At 40.6% G+C, this 12,397-nt stretch overlaps 1 protein-coding gene across 7 annotated transcripts in view; it reads left to right on the top strand.

Annotated features, from left to right (window-relative positions):
* The window catches only part of LOC110958472 (serine/threonine-protein kinase WNK2), a 44,341-nt gene that overhangs the window by 323 nt on the left and 31,621 nt on the right, over positions 1–12,397 (top strand). For all 7 annotated transcript variants that reach the window (XM_051950208.1, XM_051950212.1, XM_051950211.1 and 4 more), the window contains exon 2: positions 169–996. In XM_051950208.1, coding sequence (XP_051806168.1) covers positions 349–996 — 648 coding nt within the window. In that variant the 5' untranslated portion in view covers positions 169–348. The remainder of the gene's footprint in view (positions 1–168; positions 997–12,397) is intronic.

Here is a 12,397-nt window from a genome sequence, read left to right as displayed (position 1 = left end):
TTTAACTCGTGGGCTTGTCTTTTTTTATACACTTGCTTTAATTGACACCAACAAACTTCACCTCTCTAATTATTAGCACGCATGGAGCTACGAGCCAACCCCAATGTTGCCGTATTTATCATGAATTGTTAGATTTTGTTTCACTAACTGGCAATATTTCATTTGCAGCTCTCGTATATCGGATGAAATCTCGTCCATGTCTCCATCCCAGTGCTGATAAGGGCCTCTGCTGGCAAACTGCGTCACCGAGTGGGCGCTGCAGGTATTCGTCTGTACATCTGCGTGTTGGGAAGTCTAGCCATGGCACGAATGACCTGGAAACCAAAGTGACTGAACTTTTAAATCACCATGGAGCCGGGGTCTAGTTCAACCTCCGAGGCTCACCAGGAGCCGAAATATCCTTCTGTGCCCAACTCTCAATGTGAACTGGCCGTGAGCATGTATGAGGCCTTGGGTGATGGAAATGTCAATCTTGTGGACTCAGTTGTAAGAGGTGGGAGTGACCCCAGCGCATACCCTTCCTCTAGTTATCAGAGGAATGTGCATCAGAGATTCATCAGAAGAAGTCTGTGGTTTTCAGATGCGGATGAGCAGGCCTTCGAAGCTCCTGAATGCGATAACAGGAGTAAGGTTGTAAACATAAACCTGCGAACAATAGTGGACAGGACACGGGGGACTAGTTGTGGGATACAGGAGGGTTCCAGCACTGAAAGTCAAGCTGGGCACAAAGACAGCGCAACAGAGAGTGCCAGTGCTGACGAGGACAAGGAGAAACGAGGAGATGCATTAAATGTGACATGTAGCGATGGTGGTAAAGCTGCCATCAAGACAGCAAGTGAGGAGAATGAGGAGGAAGCAGAGATGAAAGCAGTCTCCACATCTCCCGGAGGAAGGTTCCTGAAATTTGACATCGAGTTGGGAAGAGGGTCCTTCAAGACGGTCTACAAAGGCTTGGACACTGAGACCTGGGTGGAGGTGGCCTGGTGTGAGCTGCAGGTAAAGTGAAAAACTGTCCATCTGATTTACAACTTCTCTGTATCTGTGTTTTCTGTATCTTCAAGCCAGAAAACAGCATATTCATCAGACTCCTTTTTTTTTTTTAAAGGAGGCTTATTTTTCTAATCTTTGTTCTTACAGATGGACATTGAAGACACTGTCAAACCCTAAACACTGTTGTTGTTTTTTTTTAAAATCTGCAGCTTACCTTCTCCAGTAAATACACACACATCAATCAAGCGATTGATATTAGTGGAGGAAAGCCTCACTCCCACAGGAAGCCCAGTATCTGTTTTCCTCTCTGTTCTTACACTTCATGATGCTATAATGGAGACGTCTTCAGGGAACTGTCAGTCAGCTTGAGTCTCATGCAGGAGCCCACAAAGTTACAAATGGGTTTGACTACATTTCAAATGGTTTGCACAGGACAAATGACAAGAATTAGCTGCTGATGTGGAGAGGCATACCACTGAGGTATCGTGATCGGCAGTTTTGCAAATGCACAAGGAGAGTCTATTTTCTTGCATCATACAGACAAGAAAATCACAAGCTTAGACTGTGCAAAGGTATTAACTAATTATTTCCGTCCTTTGGAGACTGCAGCGGGGATTATCTCTCTCTCCCTCTCTCTCCCAGGAGGCTTAAGAGGGACTGTAGTAAGCATGACTGGCCCCCTCAAAGAAAGAAAACCTGTAGTGTATTTTGTTATTTTTCCACCACTTAGATAAAATTGTTATCCATTAATTTCCAACAATTTACATTCAGTCGACCTTATTTTTTTTCTCTTGCAATTTTTCCCCACTGACAATGTGACGACACTGAGGTCAGTTACTGGAGTGGACAGTGCAGGAGATGCCTGTGTTGTCTCATCCAGCAGTGTTGTCTTCATGTTATGAGTGGTGCTACTCCCTGAATACCTCCCCCTGTGCAACAGGAGGTAGGCTGACAGGAAGCAGCTGAAGTGCGCTGTAGCCTGCTGGGAACCGTGTGGTGGTCAGTGGCCTCGATGAATACTTTGCCTAGGGTACTGAAAACGTGCTGCGTCAGTAACCCGTGAGATGAAAGAATGCAGTGCTGGATGCACTGAAAAGAACTAAATCTGTTTTGTATGACTGTGGCGTCACAAGACAGTGGCCGTCTCGTCTCTTGAAAGGACTTTCAAGATAACACGCCATTGGTGAGGAATGAGTAATGATAACTCTGAGGTACAGTGTCTTTACATGATGATGTCATGCAGGCTGATAGCAGTGAGCAATCCTCCGTCTCCATCAGTCTGACAGCAGAGAGCTTCAGCTGGGGGTCAGTCGATGACAGAATGTGGAACAGGAAGCAATTTCCTCTGTTTTATTTTTCCCTAATGAAAGATTAAACCCCCTCTAGTGGACAGTCAATAATAAATGTTAATCACGATGCAAATTGTCATGTAGTCATCATTCTCTTATACAGTATTGTAGCTTTGAGCGGATAGGCTGCCATTAGAAACTGTTGGATAAAGAAAAATACTGGTCAGACCTCTATGTAAATTATCATTTGTGCTCTGCTTCATCAGCCTACTGACTGGATCAGAACCATTCACTGAAAGTTTGTGTGCTGAGTTACTAAGGGACCTTCTTCATTTGACCAGAACTACTGGTGATATAATGTTGCTTAATCCTTCCTTTTTATTTATTTTAACTACCCAAAAAGTTTGACAAGTCATTACAGTTGTTCCGAATTAGATTCCAGAATAAGATTTGACAGTTAACAGATTTATTTCCTTGAATAATCATTTTGGCTTTGAAGTATTGTATAAAACGGGGAAAAATGACCACCATGTTTTCCTGGAGCATGTGGTGATATTTAGATTGCAGCTGCAATGATTCAACAGGAAGAAAATGAAGTATTTGCAACAGTTTTCATGAACTGCTGCAATAATGTTTTGTCCTTTTTAGGGCTGTCAATATTAATGCGTTAATCCAGATGAGTCCATCCTCATGATTAATCTGATTTGAAAAATTAAACGCAATTAACCCATCTGCAACACAAAATGACTGATAATCCCTGAAGCATATCTGGCAATTCATTTCATGCAGTTTGTCCAAATAGACTTATTGTCGCACATGCCACAAATGGGCAGTTGATTCGGTGGTGGCAGAACCAACCAACTTATTAATCCACAGCAACCCTGTGATCAATCTGATTCAAAATCTTCATTGTTTGACAGCAGTAGTCATTTTCAAACAAATGTTCCCCCAAAGTGGAAAATTCAAGGATCAGAAATGTTAGAAGTGCTTATATCATCGTAAAATGCTTCGCACATAGCCAGACCACTCTCTAACACTGACACATTGCTATGCAGGACAGTCTGGGTGCTGCTCATCATTCTGCTATAGTGGGGAAAAAAGCTCTGCCTTGTTTTGGGTTTCATTAAAGTAAACATGGATGGTGCTACGGCAAGGATCCAGCAACAGTTTCCCCTCAAAATAGTGACAGGGAAATGTTTTGGTGGAACATTTGCATGCAGGGAGGCAAGCATTTACATTAAAATGGCTAATTCCTCAAAAAGAACAAGCAGGGAGCCCTTATTGCACAGTCCAAATCCTCGTCAAAACTTGAAAGTTTCAGTGTGGTTGGTTGCTATCCTGGAGCTAGTTGTGGTTTCCCAAAGAGAAGGGGTTTAAAAATAAGATAACATGTAGATGGTACAAGGGGAGGCGAGAACCACATGAAACGCCTGGCCAGTGGCAGATTTATAGTCTTTATCCGATGAATCAGACTGTAGTAAAATAGATTTTCTGGATTTTTCTCTGTTGACCAGCTTAAACAAGATGCATGCCAAGGAAATTTTATGGACATTTCTCCATTTCGTCTGTTCTGGTGTTTTAATAGACGAAAAAATGCATGAAGAAAATTCTATATAGATGAACTGATCATGAAAATGAGGCCCAACCTGAAAAAGACAATGTATTGTTTCAATATCGTAAAAGACCCAGTAAAACTTGCAAATATTCACATTCAAGAGTCCGGAAACTGGAAGCTTTGTGTTTTTTGCTTGGATAAAAACAATTGACAATTATATTAATGTCATTCTAGATATACCAGTCTACTTTGTAAAATTAATTTAACACACAAAGCCACAACTAAATTGTCATTTATGCCACTTTCAGACACAAGTTGGCGTATGATGCAGCTTGATCTAATTCAAATCCATTCATGAAGCGACTGTCACCCTGCTCCTCTAGGGATGTCAGTCTCCAGTGTAGTTCCATACATGATAAACCAGAAAATTCCACTGAATTGTATCAAATAGTGATCAAGTGTTACTATATGTGTCCAAACTGTCATAGTCATCCCCATGTGCAACCTTTCTGTTTCCTATTCCCTCTGTATTGCTCCCTCGCCAATTTTGAATGTCTGTTATGACATTTAAATACCAGTGTCATTGAATTTACAGTGAGACCAGGTCGTCAAACAAAGCAGTGTCCAGCTTTGGTTGAGAGGAGGACAAACAGGAAGGTGATGTGGATTGACTAGGTGTAGCTAGTTTTGTAGAAATCAACAAGTGTGCAAGTTCGAACCATGTGACACACAGTGATCAATGGGCAATTGTAAACGACCCTTGAAAGTTTCAGTCTACTTGAATTACATAAAACTGATATAAATAAAACTGAATTACAGCATTAGTGTTAATAATCGCCACACCTCACAGACCTCACTGTGTCCATCCAAATAGGGTATTACTGTCAAATTGTTTATTGTGTGACTGTGCTAACTAAATGCTTTTTAAACCTGAGTGGCTGTAATAAGCTTGGCCAGCTGACTGCAGTCTAGAGAATGAAATGCTTTATTCTTAAACAGAGAATTAGAATTAGTTGCCTCAGTGGGATTTATAAGCATGGTTTATGTGTCAGTAGAATAAACTGGTAGTATTTTAAGAGTCACCGTATAGACTGGGGGTCAGAACGCACTCTGCCCATAATCACACCACATGTTCTTGGTCACATTCAGCAGCATACTCATGTACAGGTATAAACATGCCTTAAGAGTGCACTCAAAGTAGTTCAGATTTGAATGGAGTGTTCTGCATATTTACTCTTTAGTGTTGCGTGTAGACGATGCCAGCTTTGCATTGCTCAACAAACAGTTGTTTAAAGCAGCAAAGGTTTATGTGGAAGATGGAGAGACATGAGATCTGACTGTGATTTTCCACTGTATTCACTCCTTCCCTAAGTCACATGGCTTTCTTGCCTAGAAATTTTAATCTGGTCTTGTGTTTATTTTTTGTCTCTCGTCCTCCCTCCTTTCTCTCACCCGCTGCCCCTTTCCTTCCATGCCCATCTCCCCCACATCTCTGTTTCTGTGCCAGGCTGCTGGCATAACACAGATGGCCCTGGCTCAGGCAAGGATGTTAATCTGAGAGAAGGGTGCCTGTTGTGACTTTTTTCATTGTTGAGAAGAAAGACTTCTTGTGTTTCGGTTTGCCTTGTCTTATTCCATTATTGCTCTCTGGAAGTTTTTTTTTTTTTAAACTTTGGAAACTTTCTGTTTCTCTCAATTGTGGGTCTGTGTATAGATTTTTGTCTTAGTGTTGAACGCTGTGCACACACTTGCAGACACAGTTTTTCTGGCTTTTCACAGATTCCTCTGTGGTATTTGGCAACGAGTTTGTAGTTTTGTAGATTAAATCTGGCTCTCAGCTTGTGAATGCGGAGCAGGCAATGATACCGTGGCAGTGATATGAGGCTGCTTGCCTGAGTTTTGTGTGTTTGTCAGAGATTTTGGCTTCCCTGAAACAAGCAAACCCAACAAATGACCTCATGAGTTACTTGGTCAGTGTCTTAATTCTAAACACTGGATTTTTTTGGTAATCATAGTTAAGCCTGAGCTATTTAGTGGGATGGTAATGTGTTTTGGACTGTAGCTTATGTTTTCTTTTGGGGTGGTGGGGGGTGCTATCGTGTAGGGGTAACAACAATGCCTCCTTGGCTGCTGAGATGGAAAAAAGCAAATCTGAAGAAAAGAAGTTTGTAGATGCCCAAGTGGGTCATTGGTTACACCCCATTTGGCATTGACAGGCCTAGGGCAGCAAAGACAGCCAGACCCAGTGGCTGTAGCTAGCAGTGCCTTATCAGCAGCTCCATCTTCAAGCATGCCTGAGTTCTTGAGTCACTCAGCCAACTGAAGAGCCTGCGGGAAGAAGGACGAGCCTGTTTGAGCCACAGCAATGTGGCCTGTGGTATAGCCGCCACAAACATGATAGAAAGAGGCTAGTTAATAAAATCTGGATCCAACACACAGGAGTAGAGGTGATTGATGATGACCGAAAGGATAGTCACTCTTTTCTTTTGTCCAAATCATGATTTTTAAACGTAATTATCCATTAATCTTAAGGACAGAAGTTATTTTTATTCCACGTTTTCGTTTAAATGAACAAAGCACTGCTTTGGTTTCATGTTTTGCTACATTCCTGCTAATGTGCAAAGATTTGCATCAGATTAAGACTCAAAATAAGCTACTTCTTCACCTAAATTCAGTGCATCTCTCAAAACATATCTAAAATTGTTCCACAAACATCTCACATGCAAGCTTGGGTCGATGCAGTCTAAGGGACTCTAAAAGCTTCTTGTGTTTACAGTCCGTTAATGCAGTGCAACTTGGACATGTGGGTGACCAAACATTTATTGGAAAGAGTAAAATAAGGCATTCACATTTACCTAAGTTGATATTGAGTAACTTTATTTTTGTGAGCACACTTTTCTGTGAGTGGAGGTTGCATTTTAAACATCAGTATTGTTGATCTTGTTCATTTAATTACAAGATGTTCAAATTGTGATAATTCATTGTGCAGTGTTACATCTGAGACAGTTAACTGAATGATAAGGAATATTACTTTTTAGCATTATTCAGAAAAAGGAAGGCTTTTCAAAAGGTTGTCAGTGGCATGCCATTACATGCACACAATTTTTGAAAATATTGTAAGAAAGTGTTTGAATGACAAGCTGAACGCTACAAGCACTAACTTAGAATTGTGTGTAGCATATTAGCATAGGTGGGAATTTTCTGCTTTCTCTGCCACATCTGTTCCTCCCTGTGGTGGCTTTAAGAGCATAAAAATTCTCAAAACAAAGTAGCTCAGGGTTTTAAAACGAGAGCATGGATCGATTGTGAAAACACGGAAGCCAAGGAATACTTGTTTCCAAAATTGCCTTGAGTTCATTGATACTTTTTGTTGCATCAAACGTCTTTGGAAACATTTATACACACATGCATGTGTGCACACGCACTAACTGGGGAATCAGTTTAACAAGTTACAAATTGAGTTTTAGTCATAAATATTAAAGTATCAGAATGCTTTCAAAAATGTTTGGCAGAAAGAACATCAAGATAAAAAGGTGGACAAAAGAAATTAAAACCTTTACAAGACAATCCCTAAGTAACCCATGGTTCATTTAGTGGAGCTCATGATGCACACAGGTCACTTGGGTTGTTTGTCACTGGTAAGATTACAGTTTCTAGTAAAGCAATTTCCAGTTCTGTTAGCGACAGTACGGTTGTGTGTACCTTTATGTAGCTTTATCTATAGTTTCTTTATGAATGAGCCCTCTTAAGTGTTTGTGCTACAAAATGTCCTTCACATACCTCTTGGTGAGTCTTTAGTGACGTCATACATGGGCTTACTTTGAGTGCATCAATGTAAACTGTCCATAGCTGAAACATATTCAGCAGACTTAAACGATTCATTGCTTATCGAAGAGCTACGTAGGGATTTTCTATTGATGGTCATTCAGTTAGTTGACGAGCAATTCCAGTTAGCGTTTACAAGAAATGGTCAAACATTTACAAGGGTGGCTGTCAGATTTTTTTTGTGTGCTGCCTTGTTTTGAAATAAATACTGCAGTTGTCAGACTTTAAATTAGATCCTCCAGAAAAACGCGATTATGCGATCGCATGAATTCCCGCATTAATCACCAAAATGCCGCTGATTATGCGGGGGTCAATTATTTCCCAAAATGCCGCATAATCCCCGCAAAACAGCGCATAATTCCCGCAAGAATCTCACATTTCCACGAAATAAAAGAGAAATATGCAGGTCCCGCTTGATTTCACAATTTCCGCATAAAATGAGAAAACTATAACCAATATAAATGGAATTGTGAGTGAATTTTTATGTGTCGCCTGGCTAGTGACTAGCGACAAATCTAGCGAGACTTTTGGAGACTCTGACAGGAAAACTCGCATCATTCTGTCAACAAGCAGCAGGTGCTGCTGTGAGCTTCTCCGCCTCCCAAAGCACAGGCTGTCACACCAGTAACCCCGCAGCAGTCCCAATGTCTGATTAGAGGACGCATCCCTCCGCGGCCAGACGGCAGGTGACTCGCGCATATTTTTGCATATTTCACAAGTATTCGCATACTTTGCAACTTTCCGCTCTTTCCCCGCATAAAATATCATTAAAACCCCGCATATTTATTTGCATAATCAAGGATTTTAGCACGCATAATCAAGGATTTTAGCACACATAATCAAGGATTTTTGCCCGCGTTTTTCTGGAGGGTCTGTTAAATAAAGATGACACACATGGAGAGTGCTAGTAGTATAGTTGCTATGTTAGCACGTCTGACTGATTGTTCCAGTATTGGTGCTGATCAATACAGGATTCAGGGAGCAACCTTCAAAGTTGCACCTTAAGTGAGAAGATTTAGCCAAATGGCCTCTGACCTCCTCCTTCCCTCCCCCAACAATAGGAAGTGTCACAACAGCTCATTAGGACTAGTAATCCCTTTTGGAATTTAAGAAGGTTATTTGTATGAACAAACCTGGAGCACTTTTGTATCCTGTTAAGGCCTCCTGCTTAGGCTCTGTGGTATGAAGACAAGGGTTACTTTTAATACACTGTAGTTGAACTTTGCGTCACTAAGCTGTTTATGTAATAATAGCTGAACAACAAATGGCCTCACTGTAGCACTTCTATATTAAGTCAATATTGTATTAAGTCTTTTATTTTGATAGCTCACTTTACATGTGAAACCCCATAGGTGCAAAGACTGTTGGATGGTGTTGTCCTGTGGTTTTTCCTGTTTGTTTAGCTGTACCCATGTTTAAACTAAGTTTACTTTGGCAGTGGTGTATGTATACTTTGCATCACGCCTTGGTCTAGGGATTTTCATCACGCATGTTCTTATTTTTGTTGGCTCATCATGAGGCAAAATCGCATGATTTTCATAAAATGTACCCGTTAAATATGCTTGCAGTGGGCAGATTATTAGAAAATGTCACAAGAAAGGCAAAATGATCTGTTAATCTGCTTGTCTCTTTATGATGGGTAGCTATGTTAGTTGTACGTACGTACGTGGCCTAAGGAAGTCACAACTCCCCCCAAAAGAGCTTACATAGTTTTAAAATTTTTATGACCTAAACACTTGCATACATGAGAAACTTTACTGACTCTGACTCTCCTCACCATCACCAGGTCCTGTCCCTCACAGAAAGTATGCCATACTGTATATGACAATTTCATAGCATCTTGTTGGTTTTGTGGATCCTCATTTTATTGGTTGCTATTGTTGCTAGTCTTATTACATACTGGAAATGAGTAGTTGGAGTTCTAGTGATCCTTGTGTTTTCCCTATGCTGAGTTTAGTCTGGGTCAGGGTATTGTGCTGAATCAAGGCTGTGTCTCTGGCTCCGTTCCCCCACACTGCAGAGCTTCAGAAAATGTTCAAGGGAGGCAAGCTGGCCAGGCTGCACAGTTCATTTCAGGACATCTCTAACCACTCTTCTTTGCCTTATCTCTGTGCCAGCCGTCATCGTCAGTGATTTGTGCAAGACTGCCCACCTTCTGTACTCTCACTTTGACTATCACCATTCTGCATTTCATTCGGCTTTAGCCATTTGCATCCATAGTGAACACTTTTGTGAATACTTGTCTCAAGTTCAGAGCAGATGGGTAAAAATGCCACCTTGGGTATCATAGCACCACAGCTATTTGTAGCTAATTGTATTAACAGCTTTTCTTTTTTCTTTTTCTTTTTTTTTACAATGAGTCTGAGTGTCTGTGTTACCATTAGGCCTGGATGTTGGTGTCTGTGCAAGTGTGTGTGTTAAAGATGTCATCGCCAGCTGTCGCACCTCAAGTTCTGCTGGACAGGCTAAAGCTGCTTGTCTGCTATAAAGAAAATTGAATAATGATGAAAAGCTCAAGCATCATGGCATATTTGCTGCTTGACTGCAGAAACACAAAGAAAGCTAATATCAGTGGTTTTCCATTTCCTCAGTATTTTTGTGAACTTAATTATTTTTATTGAGTTAGTAAAACAAGTGATTGAGTCAAACAATATTTTCATTAGTTGCAGCAATTAGCTTATCATGGATGTATTGATATCACTGAAATTGCATTATGTTAAATGTATTTTTGTTTCCTTATGTGTTTTACCATTATTTACCTGATTTCACAAGTTTGTTGTTTGCAGTAATTTGCAGAAATTAATTTCCAGTAAAATTTCTATTTCTCAAATTTGCTTTTATCCTATTTCCTATTGCTGTCAGCTTTAATAATTTAGGTTTAGTTGTGAAATTTCCAGTGGTTTACTCCATTTATCATAATGCCTCAAACTTTGAAAGGTCCTTGTTATGAATATCTGTTTCTGTTTGGTGTTTGTAAGAAAAAATATTGTCAGATATTTACAAGTTTTTGATTCTTAAAACTCTTTATAGTGTTGCCCTGAAAATTAACATATTAGCTCTAAACAATTAGTCGACAATTGCCATGAGCATTGCCTAAACAGGTGTAGTCTTTCAAAGAGACAAGTGAATAGTTTAAAAGTTTTTCTTTGTCTGTGTCAATGAACCACTTGTTTGTTAGCCCGTACATTTAGTTTGACAGAAAACGGGTTTATAGAAGGTTTGTATGCCGTAATCCGCGTTGGCCAACACCTGGTCACAATTGGCTAGACACAGTAATGCACTTAAACACCCATGCGACAAACATAAGTGCCTCCACTGATCCACCTACAGTTCGTTCTATTCATGGCTATAGCGGTGACATAATATTTTGTTGTTTTGTTTTTAACAAGTGCTGGGGGTGTCTGTCAGACAGCATCTCCTCAGAGCTTGTTCTTGTTTGTTTCCTTTCACACCCAAACAGCAAAGTAGTGATTTGGTGATAGCATGATTGTTGGTTTACTGTCACAGTATCTCACTGGCTTGTCATCTTTGATAATGTTCCTGTCTTTTAGGATCCTCCTTGACGAGGCAGGGTGATGCATGTAAATTTTGCTCTCCTTTCAGACCACCAGCGTTTTCTTGTGTGCGTTTTGTACAATGCAGCGTGGGTGTACAGTGGATGTATGGCAGAGCTGTAACACTGAAACAGGGATAATAGCAGCTGGCACATCTGCTGGTCAAAGCCTCCTGCAGTCATGACTGATGGGACACAATTCAGCTGCAGGCAGTCTGCTGGCTCATGGCTCGCCCTGCACCAGCTTTTGTTACAGCAGTGGAAGCACTGCCATAGTCGTCTGTTATTAAAGATGGGTGGAGAGGGTGGCCAAGTAAATTATCATGCCTCCTTCAGCCTGGCAACCAGGGTTTATTTCCCATGGTTCCAACATCCTCATTGTTGAAATGTCTAAATAAACTGAACAAGACATAGCTGTACTGGTGGTGCTGTGTAGCACCCTGTCTTCAGTAAAATGAATGGGTCCTGCATGGATCAATAAATCATCACATTGACATTGTAAGTGAGGGAGAAATTGAGTTTTTCATAGCACTGTTAAAGAACTGCAAAGAGGCGTATTTTCAGTGTGTTAGTGTGTGTGCGTGCACATACAAGTGTGGGTTTAGCTTATTTTACAAGTACTGTACTTCCTGAGGTGAAATATTGTTAATCTTCTTAGCCAAAAGTTGTGACACACTGAGTTTGCGGACTATAGCTGTCTAGATTTTGTAGTAGTTGTTGACAAGTTGTTTAATTCAAATCCCTGTCACACCATTGTTACTAATTCCAAATGTTGTTAATCTGCTCCTTGTTAACGAAGGATCAAGATGAGGCCAAGTTAATGAGGGAACGAGGAAATTGTAATTGGGAACGCAAAGTTATTTAGAAGGACCAATCTGACACGGTGCGTAATTTAGCTGATATAATCGGCACTAATGCTAACACTTGTTATACTCCTGGCAGATTTAGGTTCTCTGAATGTGGATCACACTGGTTCAGTGGTCTGAGCTGTTCTAATATTAACTAAGAGCTTGTGGACTTTATCAGGGGTACTTTTAGAGTAAGGAGCACTAAATTAGTCCACCATCTTTGTAACTTGACCATTGAGGTGGGGAATTCAGCCCACTGCTTGTTAATTTTATAGACTCATTTGGGCCGGTGTCCAAAAAACATGACAGATTAAGAGTACAATTTCTTATTAGTTGT

The sequence above is a fragment of the Acanthochromis polyacanthus genome, chromosome 6 (genome assembly GCF_021347895.1).
Source record: "Acanthochromis polyacanthus isolate Apoly-LR-REF ecotype Palm Island chromosome 6, KAUST_Apoly_ChrSc, whole genome shotgun sequence".
In the NCBI taxonomy this organism is placed as follows: Eukaryota; Metazoa; Chordata; class Actinopteri; family Pomacentridae; genus Acanthochromis; species Acanthochromis polyacanthus.
The sequence above is the reverse complement of the archived record's forward strand: the minus strand, read 5'-3'. Positions and strand labels throughout refer to the sequence as shown.